This window comes from Podarcis vaucheri, assembly GCF_965113315.1.
Source record: "Podarcis vaucheri genome assembly, chromosome: 17".
Taxonomy (NCBI): domain Eukaryota; kingdom Metazoa; phylum Chordata; class Lepidosauria; order Squamata; family Lacertidae; genus Podarcis; species Podarcis vaucheri.
This window is the reverse complement of record NC_138755.1, coordinates 16,276,620-16,303,588: the sequence shown is the minus strand read 5'-3', so window position 1 is coordinate 16,303,588 and position 26,969 is coordinate 16,276,620. Positions and strand designations below refer to the sequence as shown.

Below are 26,969 nucleotides of genomic sequence, written 5' to 3'. Positions count from 1 at the left end.
ACCTTATTATGGAATAGGACATCCCTATTTTCATCGGAGAAATGTTGGAGGGTATGCTGTCACACATGCAACAAGCAAGGGGGAGGAGGACTGGAGGTCTCTCATATTATGTGGAGCCATTCATGAAGAAGCTGACATGTTTTATTATGTCTGTGTATATGTTGGAACCCGCAAGAGTGGCTGGGCCAATCCAGTTAGATGGGTGGGGTATAAATAATAAAATTGTTGTTGTTGTTTTGTTGTTGCTATTGTTATGGAATTGGACATCCCTATTTTCACTGGCGTAATGGTATACAGCGTGGGGCTACGAGGCTCGCTGGCACCGGTGACCGGCGCTTAATTCGGAGCAAGCGGGCGCAGGCCAGGAACGTCCACACGCTGGAGAGAACCGGAGCGCGCCGCTCCTTTCTCGAGAGAGCGCAAGGCGGAGAGGGAAGCGCAGAGCTTTCCCTTTAAGAGGCCGGCTTGCCTCCATTTGACGTCAGGCTGTTTCTGCACCATCGCCGGCACCCGCGAGCCCCCATTCGGGCAGGAGGGGCGAGAGAGGCAGCGAGCGCGGCCGGCCAGGGAGGAGAAGGAAGCGAAGCCCAGCTCCCCCGGGAAGCGTCCCGCAGCCCCTCCGGCTCGACCTCAGCATCCTCCCGCGGAAAGCGCGTCTCCTGCAGCCATGTCTGTGGCCGGTTTGAAGAAGCAGTTCCACAAAGCCACGCAGGTGAGGGGGCCGGGGGCGCGCGCGGAGGAGGCCGAGGAGCCCCGGGCAAGGAGGGAGGCGCGCGGGGGCGGCGGAAAGCGCGGGTCTAACCCTCCGAGTTAGGAACCTCTGGGCGCGCGCGGGAGAGAGCGAGGCGCCGGAGGAGGCCTCCAGGGGGCGCTGCGTTGGGGAGGGGGCGCTGGGCAAACGGGAGGACCGGGGGGCAGCTGGGAAGCCAGCCGGAGAGGGTGGGGGGCAGAGGGCGAAACTAGGCTTTATTTCACCAAGACCCAGTTTGGCACCCTTCCCAAAGCGCATTTGCGTGCGCACACACACCCGGGCTGGGAGCCTCTCTGGCGCCCCTCTGGAGGCTTAACCCGGGGCAAAAAAAGCGAGGCGGGGAGAGGGTGGGGTGGGGGAACACATCCGAGATCGACGAGGCTCCCTGCTTGGCCCTGTGCCATTGCCAGGTCTTCCCAATTAAGTGGTGTTTTTGCACTAAATAGCGCACCTGCTCTGTGTGACTGCAGCAGAAGCTGGAAAGGGTCCCGGCGGAGGGGCGCTTGGCCCGACCAGGTCTGGCCAATGCAGAGGGCGCGATGGGTACCGCATTGTGCTTTACAGGGAGACGGGGATCAGACACCCGGTTTTCTCTCCCCCCCCCCGCTTTATTTCTCTGCCCTGCCTCGTTCCGTGCTGGGCGCCCACAACGCGGGATCTTGCGCTTCTCTCTCCTCCCGCCCTCCATCTCCGCGCTTCCCCCGCATTGGAGCAGCTCAGCCGCTGCAGAGCCCAGCGAGGATTTGTGGCTGCTTTTATCCGCCGCGCTGCTGCTGCTGCTGCTCCTGCAGCCTTTCTGGGACGTGGCTGGGGATGGGGGGGAAGGAGGGGACACCGGGCGCGGGAGGCTGGCGGAGCTTGCAACGTGCAAGCGGCTGCTGGTGGAGGAGGAGGGCTGGCCAGTTGTACTATTTCCATATCCTTCCAGCGGACTATCCGGCCGGGACTCGGATTATGTAAAAATCCTCCTCCAGTGACCTTGCAGTGATGTAGTTACTGAGCTTTGATTTCCCCCCCCCCCGCTGCTCCATCACACGGTGTCCCTAACCGTGCGCGCGTCCCCTCCCCTCCCTCCGCGCCTTTCCCCGTCTCATCAACGGAAAACCATCCTTTTCCTTCCATCGGGTTTTCGACTTCATGAATGGAAGTAGATCTATATTAAACTTTAGTCTTTAAAATCCCAATGAATGAGGTGTTTGGGGGTTTTTCGTGTGGGGTATTTTGACGCTCGAGTTGGATATTGCCAAACTGGTTTGTTTTGGTATTTTGTTGGTTAAATCTGTTTGGTGGTAAAGAGCCTTGCCACCACGGAGGGGAAGTTCCTTAAAAATATAATCTAGTGTGTCCGTCTGTCAGGCTGCAGTGTTTTTTCCAGTTTAATCTTCTGTTGTGATCAGTGGCAATGCGCTTGTGTGAGTAACTGATTTGGAGAGTGAAGTCTGATGGGTTAATGGCCTCATGCTGTATTTCTATAACCAAGTATTAGATTCTGATTCGGTTTAATTCACGTTGGTGCAAACCTGGGACAGGAAGGGGAATCAAATCCCCAATATCTGTCGGGTCACAGAAAACCTTCTGTCTTCCTTTTTTGAAGGCCACGTGTTATATAATGCCGCCTATGAAGTATCTTCAAGATAACGTCAAGCTGTTTAAAAATATCACCCTAGTGAATCTCCTCTGCAGAATGCAGTGCAGCATCAGACCTTTCGGGACCGGCTCTAGCACGTTGTCTTATCCTCTAGGAAATGCAGACCTTCCAGAATTAGGAATTCACGATGGAGCAGTTCTACTGGCACATGCCTTCATTCTGATTCTTCCGTCATCATTTACTTTAAATTTCTTTCATGGCCAAAGTGCGCAATGCAAATACTTTATTAGAGGGATGCAACACTGTGTTGCAACCGTTCTTCAGTAATAATAATAATAATAATAATGATGCGAGAAACCAAGTTACAGGGAACCAGGCAGAGGGCCTTCTCGGTAGTGGTGCCCTCCTTGTGGAATGCCCTCCCACCAGATGTCAAAGAGAACAAACAACTACCAGACTTTTAGAAGACATCTGAAGGCAGCCCTGTTTAAGGAAGCTTTTGATGTTTGATGTATTACAGTATTTTAATTTTTATTTTTTTTGGAAGCCGCCCAGAGTGGCTGGGGAAGCCCAGCCAGATGGGCGGGGTATAAATACTAAATTATTCTTCTTCTTATTATCATTATTATTATTTATACCCCACCCATTTGTCTGGGTTTCCCCAGCCACTCTGGGCGGCCTCCAACAGAATATTAAAAACACGATCAAGCATTCTAACATAAGATTAAGAACACATTAAAACATCAGTAATTAAAAACTTCTCTAAGTAGGGCTGCCTTCAGATGTCTTCTAAGAGCCAGATAGTTGTTTATTTCCTTGACATCTGATGGGAGGGCGTTCCACAGGGCAGGTGCCACCACTGAGAAGGCCCTCTGCGTGGTTCCCTGTAACCTCACTTCTCACAGGGAGGGAACCACCAGAAAGGTCTTGGAGCTGGACCTCAGTGTCTGAGCAGAATGATGGGGGTGGAGACACTTCTTCAGATATACTGGACTGAGTAGCATTGATATGAACATGACATGGCTAATGATCACCATGTTATGGGATCAGTGGGCTTCAGATGTTGCCTTCATCGCCTTAAGATTTTGGTTCCTTTCTGTCAGTCTTCAGTCGCATCGAGAATGCGGTTGAATCTGTTTGGGAGAGTAGCATATACATGTTGGCACTCTGTTGCTAGTCAGGAACATTTAGGGTTAGAGTAAAGTGATCTGGAGACGATTATCCTATAACCAGCAATAAGAATTTTGAATTTTGTTAGTATTAACAGGAGTGCCAAAAGTCTTGAACTAAGCAGGCTTTAAAAATGGGATATATTAGAAAGATGGTGCAACGATATGAGGGCTGTTGTTCTATATGCACAACAGAGTAAGTCCCATTGAACTTGATCATTAAATAGATTTGCCAGGCAGGGGATGGCATTTTAAATGCTGGTTTTGATCAATATTTTCAGCATTCTGACTCCAATTGTAAAAGGTGTCAACAAATCCTGTGAATGGTTCAACACCCCACCCCGCTTACTATATTCTTATGGGGTTACACTTCTGAAACTTTCATGCCGGTTAAATAAAGTAGGTAAAAATTAATACTGCATGTGTCATAATTTTAAGGCCTATTTCTGAGCAATAAACTGTGAGATACAGTTCTGAAGGCGAATCACATTTGATATAACTCCTTTTAAAAATTCAGTTTTTAATATTGTGTTGTTGTTTTAAAGAAGACTGAATAAGCAGGTAAATCTCAGTGCTGCAGAAATCTCAAAAACCGCTGCCGAAAACTGAATTAAACTTCTGTTATTAATTGTAGTTTTCTCAGAGATTTGCATTTAAATTAGTTTGGTCTCCATGAATTGTGTATGGCTGAAGTTAAGGAAATGAATTTCGTGCCTCCTTGTCCTCTGCTCACCTTTTTAACCTATTCTGCCGTCCAGTTAGCGTAATACCTACAATTACCTTAACACCTGCAAATCCCTTTTAGCCTCCTACTGCACACGGTAAAAATAGGCTGTGCACTCTTTCACATTCCATGTGAATTTTTATTTTATTTTATTAAACCTCTTGAGTCCTTTTTCAACATGGCACCTGTTCCTGGTTTAGCCTGGTGTGGACGTCTGCAAGTTGCTGCTCACATATTGCACTTTTAGGTGTACATTTAAAGATTGAAATAGTATATTCAAAAATGGAGTGTTCGAGACAAGAAGTTGGGAGGGGAGGCAAATGAGGAATCGCAGGGAAGGCTGATAAATAATTGGAATCGCTTTCCCTCCCCAGTAGCATTAGCACAAGATACAGTGGTACCTCGGGTTAAGTACTTAATTTGTTCCGGAGGTCCGTTCTTAACCTGAAACTGTTCTTAACCTGAAGCACCACTTTAGCTAATGGGGCATCCTGCTGCTGCCGCGCCGCCAGAGCACAATTTCTGTTCTCATCCTGAAGCAAAGTTCTTAACCTGAAGCACTATTTCTGGGTTAGCGGAGTCTGTAAACTGAAGCGTATGTGACCTGAGGTACCACTGTAGTTCAGTTGGTTAGAGTGTGGTGCCAATAATGCCAGGGTTGCAGGTTTGATCCCTGTATGGGGCAGCTGCATATTCTTGCATTGCAGGGGGTTGGAGTAGATGTTCTTCTGGGTCCTTCCATCTCTATGCTTCTAAGTATAGGGTAGATTAGTGACTCAGGGCCCTAGCCCTGAATCCCAGCAGCCTAGCAATATTGCCTTATAGCTCTAGTTCTGTGGTTTAGAGCTAGATGAACAGAAATCTACTCAGTGTTCCCAAAATCTGTGTAGCTCAGTCTGGAGACAGTCTCTCTCTCTCTCTCTCTCTCTCTCTCTCTCTCTCTCTCTCTCTCTCTCTCACTCTCTCTCTCTCTCTCACACACACACACACAATATTCTGGGAAGAACTGGAGATGGTTTTGTGCTAGCTGTGAATTCCAATATTTGTTAAGCTGTTGGATGCTCTGACCTCTTCTTTAAACAAGGATAGGGGACCTCTCTAGATGTTGAACTCCACCTTCCATTAATCACAGCAAATATGGTCAGTGGTTGGGGATGGTGGAGTTCAACAATGTTTGGAGGGCCACAAACTTCCCACGTTTGCCTTAGAGGAAAGAGTTGTGTGTGTGCGATCAGGACTGGAGGAAATGTTTTTCTTCCAACCTTAGTAAATCACTCCTAGGGCTCTTTCAACAGTAAACGGGTTGGGTCTCCTAAAAGTAGATAGCATTCTGACTGTGGATGGGAGACGTTAGGGTCCAATCCACCTACTCCTCTGCCCCACTTCCCAGATGCTATAATAATCAGGTTTAGGCTCTATTTGGCAGGTTTCCCCATCATCATCTTCTACCTTGGCACCATCACTACTTATGTTTAGGTACCAGGCAAAATCATTTCATTTGCACCAGGCCTTTGGCCCTTAATTATCTGTAGCTTCGTTCAGAAGGTAGAATGTGCCATTTTATAAATATGAATGTATGTTTAGGTTTTACTCCATTTTAGTTTTATGCTGGTTTTAATATATGCATTTGGTTTTGTAAGTAGCTTTGAGTTTCATTTTGCATAAAACTAATAAATTCAATTAATAATACTAATTGACGTTTAACTGTTGAGTATTCTTTATCTCTTTGAGGGCAAACAACTTCCACGGTCTAGCTACTGGGTGTGTGGGCATGAATTCATAAGAATCTATTGAAGCCAAATTGCGTAGTTTTGTGAACCTACTTCAATTTATTCTTTGTATTTATTTTTTGCGTAGTAATGCAAGCAAGCCATAGACTACTTCAGGTCAATCATGGGCAATTGTGTAGAGAGGCTTAAAATATCCCCACTGGGAACCCTGCTAATAGCATCCCTGCTGAGTAAAACTGAACGGGCATAAACCAATTTGGCAAGTGTGGAAGTTTACAGTTGGGAAGAAATAGGCATTTGAGCTTTAAAATGCGTCCAAGTAAGTGCTGCTCTGGAATGGCTTCTGTCTTCCTATAGTGATCGCTGGAGAAAGTGGATCAGTTCTGAAAAGAAATCCATGGGGCTAGAAGGCACTCCATAGACCAAGTCCAACCCCTTGTACAGGATTGATCCTCCTTTAATCCTAGCAGACTGTATCATGTAATCCAGACTATATGGTATATCACAAGTAGGGCAAGTAATGGGACACATGGCATGTCCAAGTGAGCCTGCAAAATGCCTGGTTCCAGGTGTTTTCAAGCAATTGGTTTGGCTTATAAGTTGCACCTGGAGAAGGATGGAGGAACTTTCAGAGCTTCAGCTAGGCTGACCAGCTGCAACATATCTTCTTGCCCTCCACAAATGATCAGCGAGTCCATTATAAAATAAAAACGGCAAAGACACTTGCAGCAGGGTAAAGACCTGAACCTTTGTCAGCAGCTTTCATGGAGTGTCAGTCACTTGATGCATCTAGAGTAGACTGTAGCCTACAGAAGCTTCTTCCATAATAAAATGGTTAGTCTTTATGGTGCCGCAGTATTTGTTAATGTTTGTGCTGCAACAAGCTGACACGGCTGTGTCTCTGGGGATCCCTAAAAAAGCAAAAACCAAACACCCACCTCTGACCAACCCAACTTCCAGCCTCTTTGAGAGGTGGAAGTTGGGTTGGTGCATTGGCAAATGCACACAAATTTGGCCTGACGAGTCTTCTGTTCTTTTGACTGGGCTAGTCCATGCCATGGGCTAGGAGTCAGCTTTGCCTGCTGAGCAGCAGCTTGAAGGGGGGAGAAGGCAGAGTGACCCCACCTGCGGTTGATCAGCCTCCACAGAGGAGAAGGCACTGATGAGAGCCGGCTGGTTCTTGTCTTCTTAAACAGAGCTCTCAGCAGCAGTTAGATGCTGGAAATAACACCTGTAGTTCCTGGCCCTACCTTGCTGCTTCCTGCTCTCCACCTGGACCCTTGGCTCTGTGATCCCCTGGATTCCCTGACCTCTGGACTGTCTGACTTCATATGTGGATTCTGCTCTCAGGCAAGGGTTTCTCAGAGACTCCTAGCCCCTGCTTGCTTGACGAAGGGACCTGGATGGGGCTACGGCAGTAAGATATTGCCGGAGCAGTAAGCGGTGCCCTACCCAGTCCCGTCAAGGACATTTTGGCACTTAAGGCAGGAAACCAAGCACACCTTCCTCCTTCCTAGCAGTAAAAATACAATAATAATAATAAATGGCTGGTTAGCTATTTAATTTGCTGCCCTTTCACGACACCTTCAGTTGCCTGTCTGAGGCAGCCCTCTCATTCTGTCTAGGGGTAGGGTCACTCTCTTGGGCAGAAAGCAACCAACAGTCTTCAACACTGCAATTCTAGGCATGTTTCTCCAGAAGCAAATACAGTGGTATCTCGGGTTAAGTATTTAATTCGTTCCAGAGGTCCGTTCTTAACCTGAAACTGTTCTTAACCTGAAGCACCACTTTAGCTAATGGTGCCTCCCGCTGCTGCCGTGCCGCTGGAGCATGATTTCTGTTCTTATCATGAAGCAAAGTTCTTAACCTGAGGTAATATTTCTGGGTTAGCGGAGTCTGTAACCTGAAGCGTATGTAACCTGAAGCGTATGTAACCCGAGGTACCACTGTACTGCTGAGTTATCTCCCCACAACTCAAGCTGGAACATCATTTTTTACTAGATTGTGTTTTCAATGCTTCCTGACCCAGGAAGCACTGAACCGAAGGACACAGAAAGCTACAAGTCCCATGAACCCCAGGAGGAAATAACACTCTGGGATTATGCCTTTCATCTATGCTTTGATAACCTCTAGGTTAGATTACTGCAACGCTTTATATGTGGGGCTGCCTCTGAAGATGGTTCGTAGACTTCAGCTGGTGCATTATTTTATTGTTTAATGTAATAATTTGATTTGAAGTAAATTTGTGAAACTTTGGAAAAGTTTGATTAAAATTAAGAAAGGAAGAAACTGCAGCTGGTGCGCTTCATGGGAGACTTTGGTGGCCAGTAACCACATATTTGTAAACTGAAGCAACCCTAGTAAGTATTTGTTTGCAGTAATTGCTGAAAGATAATTGTGCTGGTTTCCTTTAATGCTACATGAACCAAAATAGGAGTGAGATGCCAGGGAAGGTAATTGTGGAAATACAGTTATTTGGCTGGAGAGAAGGGAGTTAAATGTAGTATTTTGATCCGTTTAAAATGTTACAAAAAGGCCATTAAGCCTAGGGGGAAATACGTCTCAATATTGCATTGATAATTAGTTTCCCCTGGCATACATCTAAAAGCCAGCACACAAAGAGGGGCTTTCTTACAAAAGCTTTGCTAGAGGAGAAGGAGTCTGGACCTGGTGACACTGACCTAATGGGAGCTGGAGAGTTGGGCTCCATGTCAGAAGCTAATATAGCACCAGCCAAATTAGCTGATGCGTAATTTCCTCTGGAGATAAAAATTCACCTAATTAACGTGTTTCCGACAAGGCAAGTAGATTTCTTCCTATACCAACCGAGAAGCCTAGCAGACTAATGCTATAAATGTGCTTTGGTGAGCCACTCAGCAGGGAGGCAGGGATTGGTGCCGAAGACCTGAGCTTTGACCAAGAACTCATTGGAGAAACTGATTTCCTTATGGGGTGAGCTGGAGCCAACTTGGCCTCATCACTACAATTGGTATGGAGCCAATGGCCAGAGACCTCTCTTTGTCTGCCTCTGTCTCTTTCTCTCTTTCTGTGTGGCCTTATAGTGTACTCTTTCAAGAAACCCCTACTTAGCTTCTCCTAACATGGAAGTTGGGATGTGTTGGGATTCTGGCAGCAACCTCTCCTTGCAGCATGGCTGAGAGTAGCATTTGCCAAGATCCTGCTGAAGGCTTTGTGTCTAAGCCAGCCTTTTCAAGCTAATACTCTTTGGATAGTTTAGCCCCCAGCCCCAACCAGCTTGTGCTTTTTGGGACAGATGGGAGTTGTAGCTCAAAATATCTATAAGGCTGCCCCAAACCTCTCAGATGAACCGTTTCCATGCTAGTGTCCATCAGCTTTTGCATGATTCTCTTCCACCTTTGTCTTGGAGAAACCTACTGTGTGTTGTGTATCATTTATTATCACATGTACTGTGGTTACTTAACCTTTCTCCTGCTTGTTCAGTCTCAGGGTTAAACTCGGATTGTGAAGCCAATTCCCCTTTCCATCTTGGGAAAGACAAGTGTTTCAGAAACCTAGCCAACTTTGTGAAATTGTACGGGTTTGAGGGTGTTACGAACCACATTATGTTGTACAAGGCGAATGGAAAATGTAAGCATGGCAGGATCTTGCAGAGTTCTGTGCAGTAAGGAGCACATTGCTTGTGTTGATGGCTGACCTTAATTTTTTATAGTTCTTGGTTACCAAACTGACCCTGCTAACCAGCTTCAGTATAAGCTCCTTGTTTGCTCGTCCCCCGCAGCTGCTGTATTGACTGCAATATTTACCATGGGGAGGGGGGATAATTGGTTCACATCAAAGGGCTGCCATCTCAGCATTCACACCGACCTAAAACTTCATGCTGTTATTTGCCACAGCAAAGCAGTGGGGCGTAACAGCTGGTGGGAAGTGACTGGGATAGACTACCAATTTTATTTTAATTGCCTCATATTATTTTTTCCTCATAAATGATTGTTTTGTTTTGTTTTTTTAAAAAATATATCTTTATTAATTTAAAATAAATACATTTATGAGAAAACAGATGTACATACAAGTAAACAAACATACAATCAAACAAACAACTAACAGAAAAATCAAACAAACCACCACACTATAAGATATAAGAAGATTAATATAATTATCATCATATATACTCCTGATACTGAACACAATTATAAAACTTAAAGAGAAGAAATTTTAAACTGACTTCCAATTAATCTCACTGTACTTTGTCTATCCATTACTTTATACTACACAGTTACATATTTCTTATATAATTTATTTTTACCTCCCAACAACTTATATTTATACAATACAGGATCAGTCTAATTCTGCCAAGAAATGATTGTTGTGAGGAAAGATGATATCCGTAAGCCAATGGCTCTGCGATGCTTTCGATCTACAGTTGTGCTTTTAATGTTTCGTGCAGGTATTATTGGGTTGCCATCTGGCCCCGATTCCAGGACAAAGTGATTCCAATGGAATTGAGACCCTCTGAAGGGTGTTGTAAAAATTCTAAGGTCTCAAATATAGAATAAATGTATAATTCTTGCTTTTGGACCTTATTGGTCACACAGCAGCGGGAAGGTAAATGACATTTCCGTGCGCTCTGGTTTCTGTCACAGTGTCCCGTTGTGCCAGAAGCGGTTTAGTCTTGCTGGCCACATGACCCAGAAAGCTGTCTGTCAACGAACGCTGGCTCCCTCAACCTGAAAATGAGATGAGTGCCACAACTTCATAGTTGCCTTTGACTGGACTTAACCATCCAGGGAAGGGATGCAGGTGGTGCTGTGGGTTAAACCACAGAGCCTAGGACTTGCCAATAAGAAGGTTGGCGGTTCGAATCCCCCCAACGGGATGAGCTCCCGTTGCTCAGTCCTTACTTCTGTCAACCTAGCAGTTCGAAAGCACATCAAAGTGCAAGTAGATAAATAGGTACTGCTCTGGCGGGAAGGTAAATGGTGTTTCCATGCGCAGCTCTGGTTCTCCAGAAGCAGCTTAGTCATGCTGGGCACATGACCCGGAAGCTGTACGCCGGCTTCCTCAGCCAGTAAAGCGAGATGAGCGCCGCAACCCCAGAGTCGGTCACGACTGTACCTAATGGTCAGGAGTCCCTTTACCTTTACCTTAACCATCCAGGGATCCTTTACTTTTACCTTTTTTGTTTCATCAATGCTGATGCTTTGTGCAAACTGTGTCTGGAACTATGTAAAATTTACTAATCCCCAGGAATGTCACAGCTTGACCTGCCTGAGCCACTGTAGCCCCACTTTATGTGTGATGTATTTCTTACTGTAAAGGGGATGTCCTTCATCTTCATGCCAAAATGCTAACTCTCAAAAAGAGGTGTCTCTCTTTGTTCTGGGTCTCTCACCTCCTTGCAAGGGAACTGACTGATCATGGACTTAGGGGACTCAGAGTCCCTTGGGGAGTTGGGCAGCAAAAGCCAACCCCAAATTTTCTACAACAGCATAATATGTCCTGACAAAGAGCATTCATTGTGTTTCCCTCTCCCTCTCCCCCTCTCTCTCTTTCACTTTAATTAATTCATTCAGTATACTAAGTTGCTTCAGGTTTAATGATGACCAAATGGAACTGACAAATTGAATTGCTAATCTGAAACTATTTTGGGCCTATAGCCCTCCCACTCAAAAACCGTAAGGTTCTGTTCGGCACACTTCACAAAATTTACTCACCTTGGCAATCAATATAATGAAACAAATTACTCTGCTGGATTTGCACGGAACTATTGTGAAGCCAGCTGCCTGCTCTGTGCCAGGTAAATATTTATGGGGAACCTTTTACAAGCTAAGATCCAAATGTAGTGTGCCTTGAATTGACAGACAATAAAAGAGAGGTTATGTGTATAGTCCAGAAGAAAGTTCTAATTAAAAGCTTCCACTGCCAATAAAGAATTAAACTCATGATGAGGTAGCTCACAGTGCAACCCTATGCCTGTTTATTTAAGAATCACGTTCTGCTGTGTTCACTAGAGCTTACTCTCAGGCAAGTGTGCATAGGATTGCAGTTTCAGGCCTGGAAATGGTTTCTCACCTGGCGTCCTGTGACAAACAAGACTGACCTCTAGGGAACTATTGTACATTGGAAGACCCTTGCTCCTCGGCTTGTGTGCATTAGATGTGCCAAAATAAACTAATACAATGACTTGCTGGTTAGTGATCCTTCTGTGGATTAGTTATTTTCTTGGATGATGATGATGATTGCAATCCGTTCTGATTTAAAATTTGATCTGCCTTAGTTGTCCTGGTTGATTACTTTTGCCTAGAAGTAGGAAAGGAAAGTGAAGCCTTTTTAGTTCTCTTGGAACACTCAGTAGCTTTTGATAACATTGATCCTGGGATGCCAGGGCTCTTAGCTGGGTGCAGTTATGAGTAACTGTTTTGCAATGGCTACTGTTCTGCCTATTGGGTAGATCTCATGAGGTCATCCTGGGTTGCTCTGTGAGGTCCCACAGCAGAAAGAAATGTCAGACACTCACTCACCTCAGTGCTCTATTGGTCAAGCATTCTTCTTATTAGAAATAATTAATTGATATTCAGAGGAGAGTCACTTTGCTTCTTGTCTGGACTTCCTCTTGAGCCATTGTTGCTGAACTACAACTCCCATTAGCCTCAGAAAGCATAGCCAATGATTATGAGAGTTGTAGTTCAGCAATACATGGAGGGTCAAAGGTTCCCACACCTGATTTAGAGACATGGTTAATTTAAAATTAAAAGTGATTGTGTGTTCAGTATTTTTAAAAAGACTTTAGGTTTTTTTTTAATGGCTAGTTGGGGCAGAGGGGAGAGACAGAATTCTGTAAGTAAGGCATACATAATTACCAGACACCTTCATCTGCCTCACCTGCAATAAAACATATCTCTCCCGCACCAGTCTCTGCTGCCAGACTAGGTGCTGTAATTCTCCAATGGTTTGGCTTAACCCACGAAGGTGTACTCTCCTGTTGTCTCTCGAGACAGACAGATGCCAACACACATTCTGTAACTACCTGTTTCATTCCACAGTGACCCTTTGGGTATTGCTAGGTTCACACAGGTGCTTTCTATAGATTCTCATCCATTCGCTGTTTACATATAATAATGTTAATCTTCCTGCTTACAGTAATTGAACAGAACAATGATGTAACGCCAATAAGTTGGTAGGGAATTTCCTACAATAACTGGCCGTGTCGTTGTTTAGCCTGTAATGATTGTTTGGTTGTGCCCTTTGCCCAGGACTCAGTCATTGGCTGCAACACCTATCTAAGCAAATCAGACAGCTAAGCCAAGTTCCGCTGTTACCCTCCCCCCCCAACAAAAACTTCAAAAGGGGAAATTATAGAAAGATTGTGTCGTTTTGTTCTATGTAACATATCAAAGGAGATTTCCATTTTTATGCACACCTGAAGGGCCTCATAGCCACAGCTGGTGCATTTTCCTAACAAGCTAATCACAGTCTCTGTAATCTGTTTTGTCATGTGTTGTATCAGTTTATCTGTAGGTGTCCCAAACAACACAAGCATTTTCCTGGAAGTGGGATATTTGCAATCTCAGCTCCTGTATTTGCATCTTCCCACACCCCCTCTTACCTGCCCCCGAAAATGAGTGACAGTTCTCTCTTACTTCATTGTGCTGTTGGCAGAAATCCACCTCTGTCATCACTGTGTATAACTGCTGAGTGTGAAGCTGTCTTTTGGGTTATCCATGAAACTTTTTAGCCTGAGCTGACATTCCACATGTACACATGTGTGGGTTGATCGTGCCAGCTAGGCAACTTTGAGGCACCCAGCTTCCATGTTGACTGTACAGTAGATAATGCATATAGACCATCATTGCATGACTCTCCCCCCCCCTCATTTTGTGTGTGTGTGTGTGTGTGTGTGTGTATTAAAGGTAAAGGGACCCCTGACCATTAGGTCCAGTCGTGGACGACTCTGGGGTTGCAGCGCTCATCTTGCTTTATTGGCCGAGTGAGCTGGCGTACAGCTTCCGGGTCATGTGGCCAGCATGACGAAGCCACTTCTGGCGAATCAGAGCAGTGTACGGAAACACTGTTTACCTTCCCGCCAGAGTGGTACCTATTTATCTACTTGCACTTTGACGTGCTTCTGAACTGCTAGGTTGGCAGGAGCAGGGACCAAGCAACGGGAGCTCACCCTGTTGTGGGGATTCGAACTGCTGACCTTCTGATCGGCAAGTCCTCGGCTCTGTGGTTTAACCCACAGTGCCACCCACATCCCATGTATGTATATTAGGGCTAGGCAATATCTAGTTTTCAACATTGCAGTACATCACCACCTAAACATCCCAATATAACATGATGTCTGAAATAAAGATGGAGCTATGTAGAGGCACTGGCTGGCTTGATGGTTTTCCCCGTATTGTGGTTTTTGCAGACATCTTCTCTTGTGATTCACTTTCCCCTGCAGGAGACAGGGGAGAGCTGAGCCACAGAGTTACCAGGGGCTGCAGGAATTGAGAGAAGCGTTGGCTGGCTTCACGTTTTCCCCCACACTGTGATTTTTGCATAGCACACATACACATATGTCATGATTTGCGATATATTGCCAGTTCAAAAATTTTGCAGCCGATATCATGATCTGGACTTCAAACTAGTTTTGGACCCTATATCAATATATTGGCCAGCCCTAATGCTGAATATTCAGAATGGCTGAAGCCTCTAGACATGGGCAGATGTGCACTCAAGATCCAGAAATAGAAATTGGGACCTTCCACATGGAAAAGGTCCACTGCAATCAATACATATGTACATATCTTCCTTCAATTCCTCCAACACTTAGAATGAGCAGAAATGTCAGAATAACTTTACATTAAGCAAAAATGGGTGGCAACTCCTGTCTAGATATCTAATTTGTTTCATTTTATTGCATTTTTATTCTACCTTCTCCTCTAAGGAACTCATAGTGGCTGAGAAACAGTGACAGGCCCAAGGTCACCCAGTGATTTGAACCCTGGTTGGACACTCTAACCCAGGCATAGGCAACCTCGGCCCTCCAGATGTTTAGGGACTACAATTCCCATCACCCCGACCACTGTTAGCTAGGGATCATGGGAGTTGTAGTCCCAAAACATCTGGAGGGCTGAGGTTGCCTATGCTTGCTCTAACCACTACACCACACTGGCTTCCCATCTGGCCTAGGAGACCCCTACCATTTTGTGGGTCCTTGTAGCTTACAGCATGCAACTAACAGTCTCCCCTGTACCTTAACACAGGCTGCGTAATGGTTACAGAATACAAGTACTAGCAGATATAATGCATACATACCAAGTCCCTTCTCTTCTTTGCCCCCATCCCCAACAGCCTGCCTGCATATGGCCTTGGCTGGCTCAGTACCATTCTTTGCAGGCACCTTTGATGCATGATGACAGCCCTATCGGAGGCAGGTTAACCTGGTTATGAAGTCTTGTTTCCATGCCATTTGGAACCAAATAGCTACTTTGCGGAATCTTTGTTGCCCAGAGGGTCTTTCTGCCTGTCTCAGCAGCCTGCTTCTTTCAAAGCGGGAGCTGTGCATGGGAATTCCGGCTGCTTCTCCGTCTTGGCAGATGCATAATTACTCCTATTTGAGTTTTGCATTATAATGCCTCCTTGCAACCAGTGGTCAATTATCAACGCTTGCGCTTCTCTTGAATTAACTCGGTGCCTAAATGTTACGGCTCTGAGGGTTTCCGTCCCCCACGATACGCTTGTGTGTGTGTTTGTGTGTGTTTGCTCTTTCCTCTGCCACTCAGGGCGACTTTCCTTTTCCTCCCATGTGGGTGGAAGCAGGCTTTGAATCCCGGAATCCAATTAAGACCTCCCTGCAGGCCGGCAGGCCTCTCGCCTTCTCTGTTTCTCTTTTGTTGCATGCCTGTAGTGTAACAAGCAGCAGAATGGCTGTTCCCACAGCTCAGAATATGATTATTTATTAAGTGCTTCCAGCCAGCAAGATGAATATATTACTCTCTGACAAAGAAGATCGGGTAATTGAAAATGTATATTTTGCCATGATACTGAGTTGCTTTCTTAATAGCAGACTAACATGGCTGCAGTGGTCCCTCACCATAAACATCAGACCCCAAGAGATTTTATTGCAATGTTCTCAAAGTAAGAATTACTGAAGATGCTAGTATTTGATCAACATAATAGAATTTTAGATCAGTTGAGGCACACAGGGCGGGATTTGCCTAACGATCCCCATCTGAAAGGCTTGAACAGATGGGAAGATTGGAAGAGTGTCATGTTGAACTTCACCCATAGTGTTTTCTTGGCTCATTCAGACTTGTGTGGGTAGTGTTACTGTGCTTATCATATCAATATTCCTTGTAGGTGGGTATGTTGGAAATGTGACTTATTAGCCCCGTGAATTCCTTATTAGATCCGTAAAGGTCTCTGGGATACCTTTTTCTTAAGAGGGTGATCACCCAACAAGCTAGGCCAGGGGTGGCTAACCTGGCACCTTCTTTCAGATTGTATTTCCCATCACCCTGTGACCATAGGCCATGCTGGCTAGGCCTGATGGGATTTGGAGTCCAGCAGACTTTGGGGGGTACCATGTTGCCTGTCCCTTGCCTAGGCAAAAAAATACTTGGGGGTTGTTCAATATGTGTGCTCATTTCTTGATTATCTCCTAAGATCATGGATGTCCTGCATATGACAATGAGCTTTCACAAAGCAAATCCTAAAGATCCACTGTCATCTTATACAGTCCTTCGTATTGAGGATAGTTTAGCCATTCAGTTGTCAGGCACCGAATCCTAACAAATCAGTACGTGCTCATTCATGTGTGGAACACCTTTCACAGAGAAGCAAAGGGGAGAATGTAGAAAGGCAGCGTTTTAAAGCTGTCCTAAATGTATTTTAAAATTGTTGCCACCTGAGACAAATAAAACTGAAACACAGTGATGAAATACAACTATTCTATGTTATTTTCATTTTATTGAGCACTTTTATAACCCACCTTTCCTTCAAAGAATGCAAGTGGGTATACGTGGTTCTCCTTTTCCTGATTTTGTCCTTACAACAACCCTATGGTCAGGCTGAGAGACTGTGACTGGCGCAAGGGTGCCCAGTGAGCTTTCTGGCTCAATTTTGAAAGTCTGGATATAGAATTGCATATGATGAAAGCTGTAGCCAAGTACCAGTGGCCCATGGCAAGAGATACTTGGCACCTCTTTTGACCCCAGAGTTCCACTGGGTCGCACACACATGTACATTACATGGTGTATGTTAAGGTGCATCAAAGATGACCAGTTTCAGCTACAAGGCTTTTGGTGAAGGGCACCTGACATAATAGAAAGATGATGCTCAACTGAATTCTCTTGGTAAAGCAAGGCACAGCAATGGAAAAACCATTATCCTTCCTCCTATTGCTTTTCAATATTTTCTGTAAGTGGATATGCAACAAGCCCTCACCTGCTTACATCAAAGGCATCCAACACCTTTTCTCTCTGAAATTGTATGTCCTCTATTCCTTGATAGCATGGGGCTGGGTTCAGAACTTCATTTCTTCCAAAACCGCATGCCTCCACTTCAGGGGCTTTCAGCTCATGATTGCAAGGCAGACGCAATTCTGTTTGATAATTTGTCGGAAGCCCTAACGTCTGGTCTGTTTTGCAAAGACCAGCTCACATTCTGATAGATGGTGTCAAAATAATGGCTGCTATTTCCTGCTCTCGAGACCCAGCACTTCAGAACTCTATAGAGAACCACGGGACTCTGCACAATTAGCGTTCCAGCTTGTTCCAAGCCACTGCAGTTTAACTGAACTCCATGAAGCTGACAGCGTAGCCCAGAAGAGTGCATTATTTCTGAAATGTTGGGAAACAACTCTGCTCATAATGTCGGAAGCCGCAGCAGCTGCAGTTGCCAAGAGACTGAAACAAACAAACAAAAAAGAATTGTTTTTACATATGTCCAATTTAGTGTTGACTCTTATAACAAGCAGTAAGACGTCGGAGGAAAAAAGTCTCTAGAGTAACAGCTATTTTTGCAGAGGTGTTGTTTGCTGGTGGTCTCAGTTTCTCCCTAAAAATAAAATTCTGGTACGGAGGCAATTATGTTACTCAATAAATCCACATAGCTTGAAGCATGCTTAACCTAATGCATGCTTAGTAGTCCCCCCCCCCTTCATTTTGGACAATTGTGTTCAATAGAAAGGGGTTTGGGGCCAGTGAAGCTCCCACATGCAGTAGACCCTCAGGGTCTTTTCCAACTCTACATTTCTCTGATTCTATGAGTGAAGCTAGCTGAATGTTGACTTACTTAATCGGATTATACAGAGTGTGCATCCCATTTCTCTATAAGTTTGGGGTTTTTTCGGGGGGAGTCATTCTGTCTGTAGAAGTGTGTGCAAACTGAGCATGTTGAATTTCAAATTGTAAGGTTCTTAGTGTTGGTTCTCTTGTACTGCTTAAAGTGTTATGCACATCGATGTTGCTATATAAATAACGAATAAAATCAGGCAATGACCATTTCGGCAGGAATATTTTGCCTGGTGTGCCACTCCCCAGTGGCAGCTGCTCTGTGCTGCCCGGTTTTGGAAGTGAACTTGTGGTTGTTGATGATGCATGTATGCTGTAGGGCACAGTGTAGACTCTAGAGAGTCAGCCTGGGTGGATCAGCACCATGGACAGGGCTCTCTGCCGTTGCTCCTTCCAGCTTTCCATTTTTGAACTGCAATCTTATAATGGATTTTGGAAATGGCAATAGGAGCCCGTATCTTTCCCAGAGTGAATGAACTTCTTGGCTGTAATGAGTTAAGCAGTTGCCTAGGATGTTTCTTATTGCCAATGTTTGTGACCACCCTCCCTTTTTGTGGCAACGGCCACTCGATGATGTACAGCAATGCCTTTATACAAAAGTTCATGATGCCTGAATGAATCTTCTTCTTTGGCGATCCCTTGTAGCCGAGTATGATTGTTTTCCATAAACACGGTTTTAGCCATCAGTCCGTAAGTGACTGTGGAGGCCAATTCTGGATCCACACGTCCTTCCACAGTGGGGACATTGGTTTCTGGGTGGGAGTTGATCACAGTGAGGGTTTGCCAAGCGTGCCTTCCTCTTAGCACATTTCTTCCTTTTGTCCTGAGTCTGAGGGTCTTCAAAGTCCATGACACCTTTGGTAAAGGCTGTTCTCCAATTGGAACTCTCGCAGGCAAGTGTTTCCCAGTTGTTGGTGTTTATACTACATTTTTAAAGATTTGCCTTGCGGCAGTCCTTAAACCTCTTTTGCTGACCACCAGCATTACGCTTTCCATTTTTAAGTTCAGAATAGAGTAGTTGCTTTGGAAGACGATCATCAGGCATCCGCACAGCATGATCAGTCCAGTGAAGTTGAGGTTGAAGAATCATTGCTTCAACACTGGTGATCTTTGCTTCTTCCAGTACATTGGTATTAGTTCACCTGTCTTTCCAAGTGATGTGTAAAATTTTCCGGAGACACTGTTGATGGAATCTTTCAAGGAATTGGTGATGGCGTTTATAAGTGGTCCATGTTTCACAAGCATATAGTAAGGTTGGTAGTACAATAGCTTTGTAAACAAGCATTTTGGTTTCCCTGCGAATGTCCCTCAAACACTCTGCACTTCAGTCTGGAGAAAGCCATACTCGCAGAGCTCAGGCGATGCTGGATTTCGGCCCTTGTGGAAAGATAATTGCCCAGGTAGAAGTGATTGACATTTTCCAAAGTTACACCATTGAGTTGGATTTGTGGCACTGCAGAGGGGTTATTTTGTACTTGTTGGTGCAGCACTTTGGTTTTTTGGATGTTGAGCAATAGGCCAAGCTGTTCGTAAGCTTCTGCGAATATATTTAGGGTGGTTTGGAGGTCATCCTCTGAGAATTCACACATTATGTTGTCATCAGTATACTGAAGCTCTATGACTGATGCCTGAACGAATACACTAAATCTGGAGATGAAGGGAAAGACTACATATTATGACTAGTAAAGGAGATGCCAGTGTTTGCCATAACAAAAGGGTAAATTGTGGTGGTGATGTGCGCATCTTTATCAAAACCAACCAGCCATGTGCTTGCATCTGGAAACACTGGTGTTTCTCAAACGAGCATTAACATGGCTCAGTATGAAAGTATATGAGAAGGAATTTTCAAATGACCATCTTAAGGCACTGACTTCATTTATCAGCGTTGATGAAACTAACTTGTGAATCTGATGCATTGTATGAAGGTTCTGTCAGTGCTACCAATATGTTGGTAGCAACCTGCTAGTCCTTCATGGTGCTATTTAAATGTCAGTGGAAGGAGAGAAGAAATGATACAAACTGAATAAAAATACATGAAGAGGCACGTGGGAGAGCGGGAAATAGAAAATAAAAGAAGTTTCTGCACGTAATGCCTCTGGATCAGAAAATTCTGCCTAAAATGGAGAGGATGAGTCACGATACTGACAGAACCAATGTCTGTACTTGAAGCTGAGCTATGGGACTCCTTGCCACAGGGAATTAGATAGCCATACCTAATTGCTCCTCCCATCCACCACCACTTTGTGATTGGCTTTGCTTCTCGTATGTTATGGCTGGTGGGATGTGTTGATTTTTAGCCCCCTCAAGAGGGTCTTGAGGGTAGAAAGTTTGATGTAGCCCATTGTGAGCCAGATGGGTCAGTGGTATAAGGCAACATCGGATGTTCCTATGACAAACTTAATGGCAATTTATAAATGCTTTAAAAATGCCTGTGTGCTAGATAAAAGATGTAAATCTCTTACTATTTTTATGGCATCTGAAATACCAAAACACTCTTACAATACCGCTGTTTCACAATCTAATTCTGAATGTCTCCATCAGGGGGCCTTTGAGCCTTGCCTCCTTTCCCCAGGCTGCCTGAAACCTAAAATGATACCCATGTCCCTGTGTGCTTGGCTCTGATGATGGTGTGTGTCCTCTGAACCTATTCCTCAGGCACTCAGTTTTCACTCATTGGAGGAGTAGCCCTAATGATTCACTGTGCAATAGCTTGATTTATTGTGACTTCATACTGCTGGGCAGGACATGCATGCAGAATTGCAATCTGTAGAAGAAAACAAGTACTATTGATTACTTATTTATCATAGGTGTGCTTCTGTTCAGTTTAAGCAATGGTTTATTTTAGCTGCTTGGGTGACAAAAAGCCAGCTGTATGGATTTTTTCCCCCTCCCAAGGACTCTGTGTTTGAGTTGCTGACAGCAATTGCATTTCTAGGAGCAGTTGTGCTCTTGAACTGTCTTCCATCTCTTTCTCCTTTGGGCCAGATCTGTGCTGTTTGCAGAGAAATTATAGGAGGAAAAACCCTCCAGCTTGGAATGAGGGGGTGGAACCACAGTATAATCAAATTAGTACATGTGATAACCTTAAGATGTGTATCTTCGCAGTTGACTATAAGATTGAATGTGGCACATCATAGCAATCTTTGCTCATTAATAAAGCAGTTATGAAATTAGAGGCAGCAGTGATGAAGGATTTTACTTTGCTTTTCCTGTACTGCAACCCTGCAGACACAGGATAGATAACGGGATTCTCCAAAATATCACAGACATGGAAAATAGATTGGATGCACCTTCTTGCATAGATGATGCCTGATACATGCTGTGACCTGCATGAAGTCCAATTCTTTAGCTGTTGCAGAAACCATGCATTAGCAACACAGGAATGACCCAACCAAAGCTAAGCACATCACTGATTTCAGTGGAGTAGTTAAACACAAGTTCCAAGCATTTCATTTTGCATATGACTCAGATGCTAAAGTTTGGCTGCATTGAGCCTATTCCATATGGAATTACAAAGATTTGGCTAGGATTTCGTGCTTTGTACCCAAGGCCTTCTCAGTTGTAGTCTATTTACTTTCATCTAGCACAGTTGCTAGTTCCCCCTCCTCCAGTCCCTTCTGCTTAATACAAACAACATGGTTATATAAATACTCATATAAACTTCATTGCTGTTCTTGAACTTCTTCTTCTTCTTTTACAAATGCATGTACTGTACACTCAGATTCCTAGTCTTCATTTCCTACTTAATTGGCAACAGTGGGTGTGTGAGTTAGAGAACTGGAGAAAAAGAACCGTTTCCAAACAATGGAAGAATTTCGAATGTCTGTCACTTTGTCTGTGTTCCATATTCTATTTTGATAAAGTGCTTGTATGGGAGGAACTTAACTGGGCCGGCATTCTCACATACTTTTAAGATGTGTGGTGCTTTAATTTGCCCATAGACATGTAGGTGTGTGCATTATGGTATTGTGTGATTTAAAATAGAAGCTTACTTCATTTTCCCATACATGTTCAGTCTTGATACCTATAGACAATGTTACAAGACAACACTGCAATAAATGTATCTAGCCAAGAATAGAAGTTCTCAAAAGGGCACTTCCTAGAAATCAAGGGTTTTCATAAACACACCATAAGAATTCTAGGAAGCGTAGGTAATATTCAAAGTACGTTAAGCCTGGATTTTTGTTAAAAATGCTCAAGGCAACTTACAACACAATTAAACATTTATTTTAAAAATACCGATAAAAGCTAATGCACATATAGATGGAGGAACCAAAACTTGCTGTGAGGTTGAAACCCAACAGCTCAACAGTGCAGTTGCCTGGCGTTGGTGACAGAAGGTCTTCATATAGCAATAATATGCCATCAAAGAACTTGTGTGGTTACTGCTATGAGACATGGAGTAAGTCTTTTGCATTATCTTTGGGCAGAGATGGCCAGTTCCATGGGTGTTGTTGGACTCCAGTGCCCATCAGCCCAGCCCAAATGGTCAAAAGCCAAGAATAATGGGCACTGTAGGAAGTTGGGAGGGTCATGTTGATGCACGCCCCTTGGAATAAATATTATTCAGTCCAGTTCCAGTAAGAATTCAGGCCTTGGGTAGCTTTAGTCCTGATGTATAGCTTTTATTCGGAGAGGGAAAGAGTGAGTGTGCTGATTCTGTTTTGATACCGTTGATCATGGCTTTCTCCTGGAGTGGGTCAGTGGCATGGGAGTTGCAGGCCCTGTGTTGCTGTGGTTCTGCTCCGATCTTCAGGGAACCAGAGCATTTGGCAATGCTTGGTCAACCCCATGGCTTTTTGACTGTGAGATTCAGGAAGGTTCCAGTGCTGTCCAACAGCTACATTGAAGCCATTGGGGCCAGTTGGGGATTTGGAGCAAGGCGTCATCAGTATGCTGACGACATCTCTCTGTGCCAATTGAGGTACGTGCCGGTTCTGAGCCCAGTGCCTGGATGAAGTGGTGGGCTGAAAGGGAGGCAAGAATTGGAAGCTGAATCCTGGCACAATTGAGATCCTCTGGGTGGGAAGATCTCAAGTTTGTTTTCTGACACATACAAAGCTCGCTGGCAGTGAGAGAGGGTTCTCGGCTAAAAAGTGAGGTTTTTAAAGACAACTTCTTTTGTTTTAGTGGTGCCAGTTACCATCTTGCTGCAAACTCACTGTGAAACCCTTTGTTCAGATTATCCCAAGGCAGTGTTAATCTGAACATTAAAAAAACAGCTTGTGCACAATCTCTAACCTCTCCTTGCTTGACTGAACTGAGATAAATGGCATTGAAACATTGATGCCTTGTTCTTTCTGAGGTATTATCAGTAAAATGCCTGGCTTTTTTCTTCTTCTTCTTCAAAAATAAATTCTATTCTGCATCAGCATTGCAAAACCATGTATACAGCACAAGATTGCTTCTATGTTTCTATACCCAATGGATAAATGTTGTTTTTCTTTTAAATGGGGCCATGGTATAAGTCAGCTTTCTATCCTGGTTGGCTGAAAGCAGAATTTATTTTCCAAAATGAAGGCCATCTATTGTTTCTTTATCCCATTCTGTTTCTATGCCATTCTAAAGTAATGGCAGTAGGAACGATCATGAACAGCTCACTTGTATGAATTTAGAGAATCTGAAACATTCTAGTAAGACTATCTGACTAAGAAAAAGTTTGAAGAAAAATGAGCTAATAGTATTCCCTACACGTAAATTAGAAATTGGGAGCATGTGCATGATCCATATTAGGAATAAGTTACGCAGGTTTACCTTCTCCTGGTATTACATGAGACTTCCACATGCCTGAATGTTCAAAGGTGATAGGTTTACAATTTTCTCTTTGCCTATCCTGGGCCTAAAGTTTGCTATTCTGGTCCAGTTGCATGAATAAGCTGCCTGGGACAGTATTTGAGCTGCAGATGAAAAATGCCGCTTTTGTGAACTTGCATGTGCTGCTTGAGATGAAGGAATAGCAGAGAGTCAGATGCGATGGAGAGAAGGGAGTGACAGCAGATGGATTCAGGAGCCTCTCTACATCTGGGAGGTGTGTGATGCATGTGCATCAGCTGCGCACAACTTGTGCACCTGTGTAGAGTCCCAAGATGCTACCAACATTATGCCTACGCCAGTTCCGCAGCCGTGGCCATTTGTTGCTGCTCATAGAGCTATGCATGCTCAAATACAGAGTGGTCAAAGCTACACAGGGAGCGTAAACTTGGAAGTTCCACATCACTCTTCCTTTCTTCTCCAATAGCCCTTAAACCTGCAGAACAGATTACAGCGAGAGCTTATCTGTCCCTGTTTTGCAGATCTAGATTCTACTGAGGAACCAAGGGACCGTTTTCTTCTTTCTTGTGTGTATACATGCTGATGCACAGTGATACACTACATTGTCTTAAGGTTTGGAAACCAGAAGTTTCAGCAAGGCAGTTGTGAGTCAAGGACCCTCCACCTGCTTAGGATAAATAAGACACAAGACACATGTATTTTAGGTTAATGGGCTAAATAAGGCCACAACTTTATTGATTACAGCATGTGAGAGGTATTGGCTTATGCATTGGATCAACAATCAACATATGACCCCACCCTGTGCAGCGGGGAGTCATTTGAAGGTTAACACCCAGTGGGAGGAGCTTGTTGATACAAATACAACTGGAAGCTTCCCTTGATGTCACCGGGGTTCTAGCCACCAACAGGGCATCCACGACCTCCAGATTCCTTTAACGGAATACCCAACAAGGGGGGGGGTAGGTGATGGCCACCACCTGCCCTCCAACACACGACAGATATTCCAGTGCCTAACCACCAATACCTGAAAAGTTGTGACGATTTGTTATGAGGTAGGTGAAAAACCAAGAGGCTTGTGCCAATTTGCCAAATGGATAAAAATTCCTACCAGGCCCCCTGGTCAACCAGGGCAACCAACCCTGTTCCATAGTGTAATAGGTATGAGTTACTCGTGCGTAAACTGGTGCCTTTCTCGGTTAATTTGCCTTGTTAAACCTTTCTGACTGCACAGCCCCTTCTCATCGTGGCTGCCTCAGTCACTGGCGGAATCCGTCAGTGGGTGTTTCTTGAACCTCTTCCAACATAAAAGTTGTTTGACACCCAGTCTCCTCCTCCTCTCACTGCGCGGGAGTCTTCTGCTCAGGGAAGGCGTGGGTAGCGGAGGACCTGGGCTCTCCTCACTGATGTCCAGTGAAGAGTCCTGGAGCCCTCTCTCCAATTCCCCCGTCTGCCCCCCCTTTATCTCTGGTGTTGCACCGATTGGCTTCCCCCTCTACTGAGCTGTTTCTCCCCCTGCTGCTGGGTCCTTCACCAGCATCATCTGGGAGCCTCCCCTTCGCCTCTCGCTCCGATGTCAGTTCCCTGACACATAGCAAGGTCAAAAGGCAAGAATTATGACCTAGGGGAGGGCGGGCAGGTGAGCTGAAGGTACTGGGCAGCAGAGTGAAGACACGAGGCTGCGGCGTCCGCTTGAATGCAGCACAACCCTGCCCACAGACCAGCCCTACTATTGGCTGGCCTGATGGGCGGGGTGCAGCAGCCAGGACAGTGATGCTGGGGGCAGACTATGCCCCCCTGCTGACGTGGGACTGGTTCCTGCTCACAACACCTCCCCTCTGTGAGGAGGAGAGGCCTTGCATACGGCACAGTATCAGACCTATTCTGCCAACATTCTCCTCCTCCTCGGTCCTTGCACTCTCCAGGGTCTCTTTGTATATCTTCCATTCACCTGTAGCAGCAGCATCACATCAGCCCCAAAAGACTGCCTGTTCTTTCTGACTCTCTGGCTTTCCCCAGATTTATAGGGCTGTCAGGAGGATCTGGGTGGAAATTTTTAACCCCATCTTTCTTGGCCGTTTGCAGCTGCCTTAGCTTTGCTGATTGTAAGAGGTGGGTGAGGGGATTCGCTCCCATTTTGTGCCCTTGCTGGCCTCAGCTATGCTATATTTCCTAGAACACACCCATGGAAATGGCGCTACCTGGCACACTTTTCTGGGGACAGGCCAGGAAGATGCTGTGGGATTGGGAAGAAATAGAACCACCTGGCTCTTTTTAAAAGTCATAATCACGATGATTTCAAAATGCCAGCAGGAAAGCTGTTCGAGGTAAATCGTGAGCTGACTCGTCTTGTTTATAAGGCTGTCTAGGAAGAAAAATAAGGCATTGCTGTGTAAGAAGATATTGTCTGTCTTGAGTCGGGTTGCTGGGGAAGAGGAAAAGGCTTGAAGAGAACGCATGAGCTGCTCGCTCGGTTTGCCCTTCTATAAATAATTAAGATGCACCAACCTTCCAGAGGGTATAAATAAAACAGTGTCGCTGTGTATGTGATCTATGAGAAACCCAGGAAAATGGGTCACCAAATCAATGAAATATGACAGACTGTTCTCACTCAATTTGGAAAGCATTCTAGCAGCTCTGCGGCTAATTAGTTGCCATTATTTTAGTTAATTTCAGTCACATAAGGACTTCACGTGATGCACACATTCTATAAAAGTTGGCCATAAGAGTCAGTCTGTGTACCTTTTGCTTAATATTTATAAAATCCAAGTCTAAAAACAGTATCCGTCAAGCCCTGCACTTACATGGTGCACTGCGGCTGGATCTAGATGCATCAAAAAACCATTTCAGGAAAAGACGTTGTAAACCTCATCATGGGAAATCATGTTGCCCAAAGATGGAACTCCACAGTGCCATCTGGTGTCACAGTTTTATAACACATTTAATAATAATAATAATAATAATAATAATAATAATAA

The 26,969-nt window shown here is 44.7% G+C and overlaps 1 protein-coding gene across 3 annotated transcripts in view; it reads left to right on the top strand.

Annotated features, from left to right (window-relative positions):
- The first annotated feature begins 470 nt into the window (after positions 1-470).
- The window catches only part of SH3GL2 (SH3 domain containing GRB2 like 2, endophilin A1), a 90,203-nt gene continuing 63,704 nt past the window's right edge, over positions 471-26,969 (top strand). The window contains exon 1 of one of the 3 annotated variants that reach the window (XM_082205115.1): positions 471-712. Coding sequence is in view for 1 of the 3 variants with exons in the window: in XM_082205113.1 (XP_082061239.1) it covers positions 668-712 (45 nt within the window). In the remaining 2 variants the exon portion in view is untranslated. The remainder of the gene's footprint in view (positions 713-26,969) is intronic. The other 2 variants (XM_082205114.1, XM_082205113.1) reach the window with 2 other exon arrangements.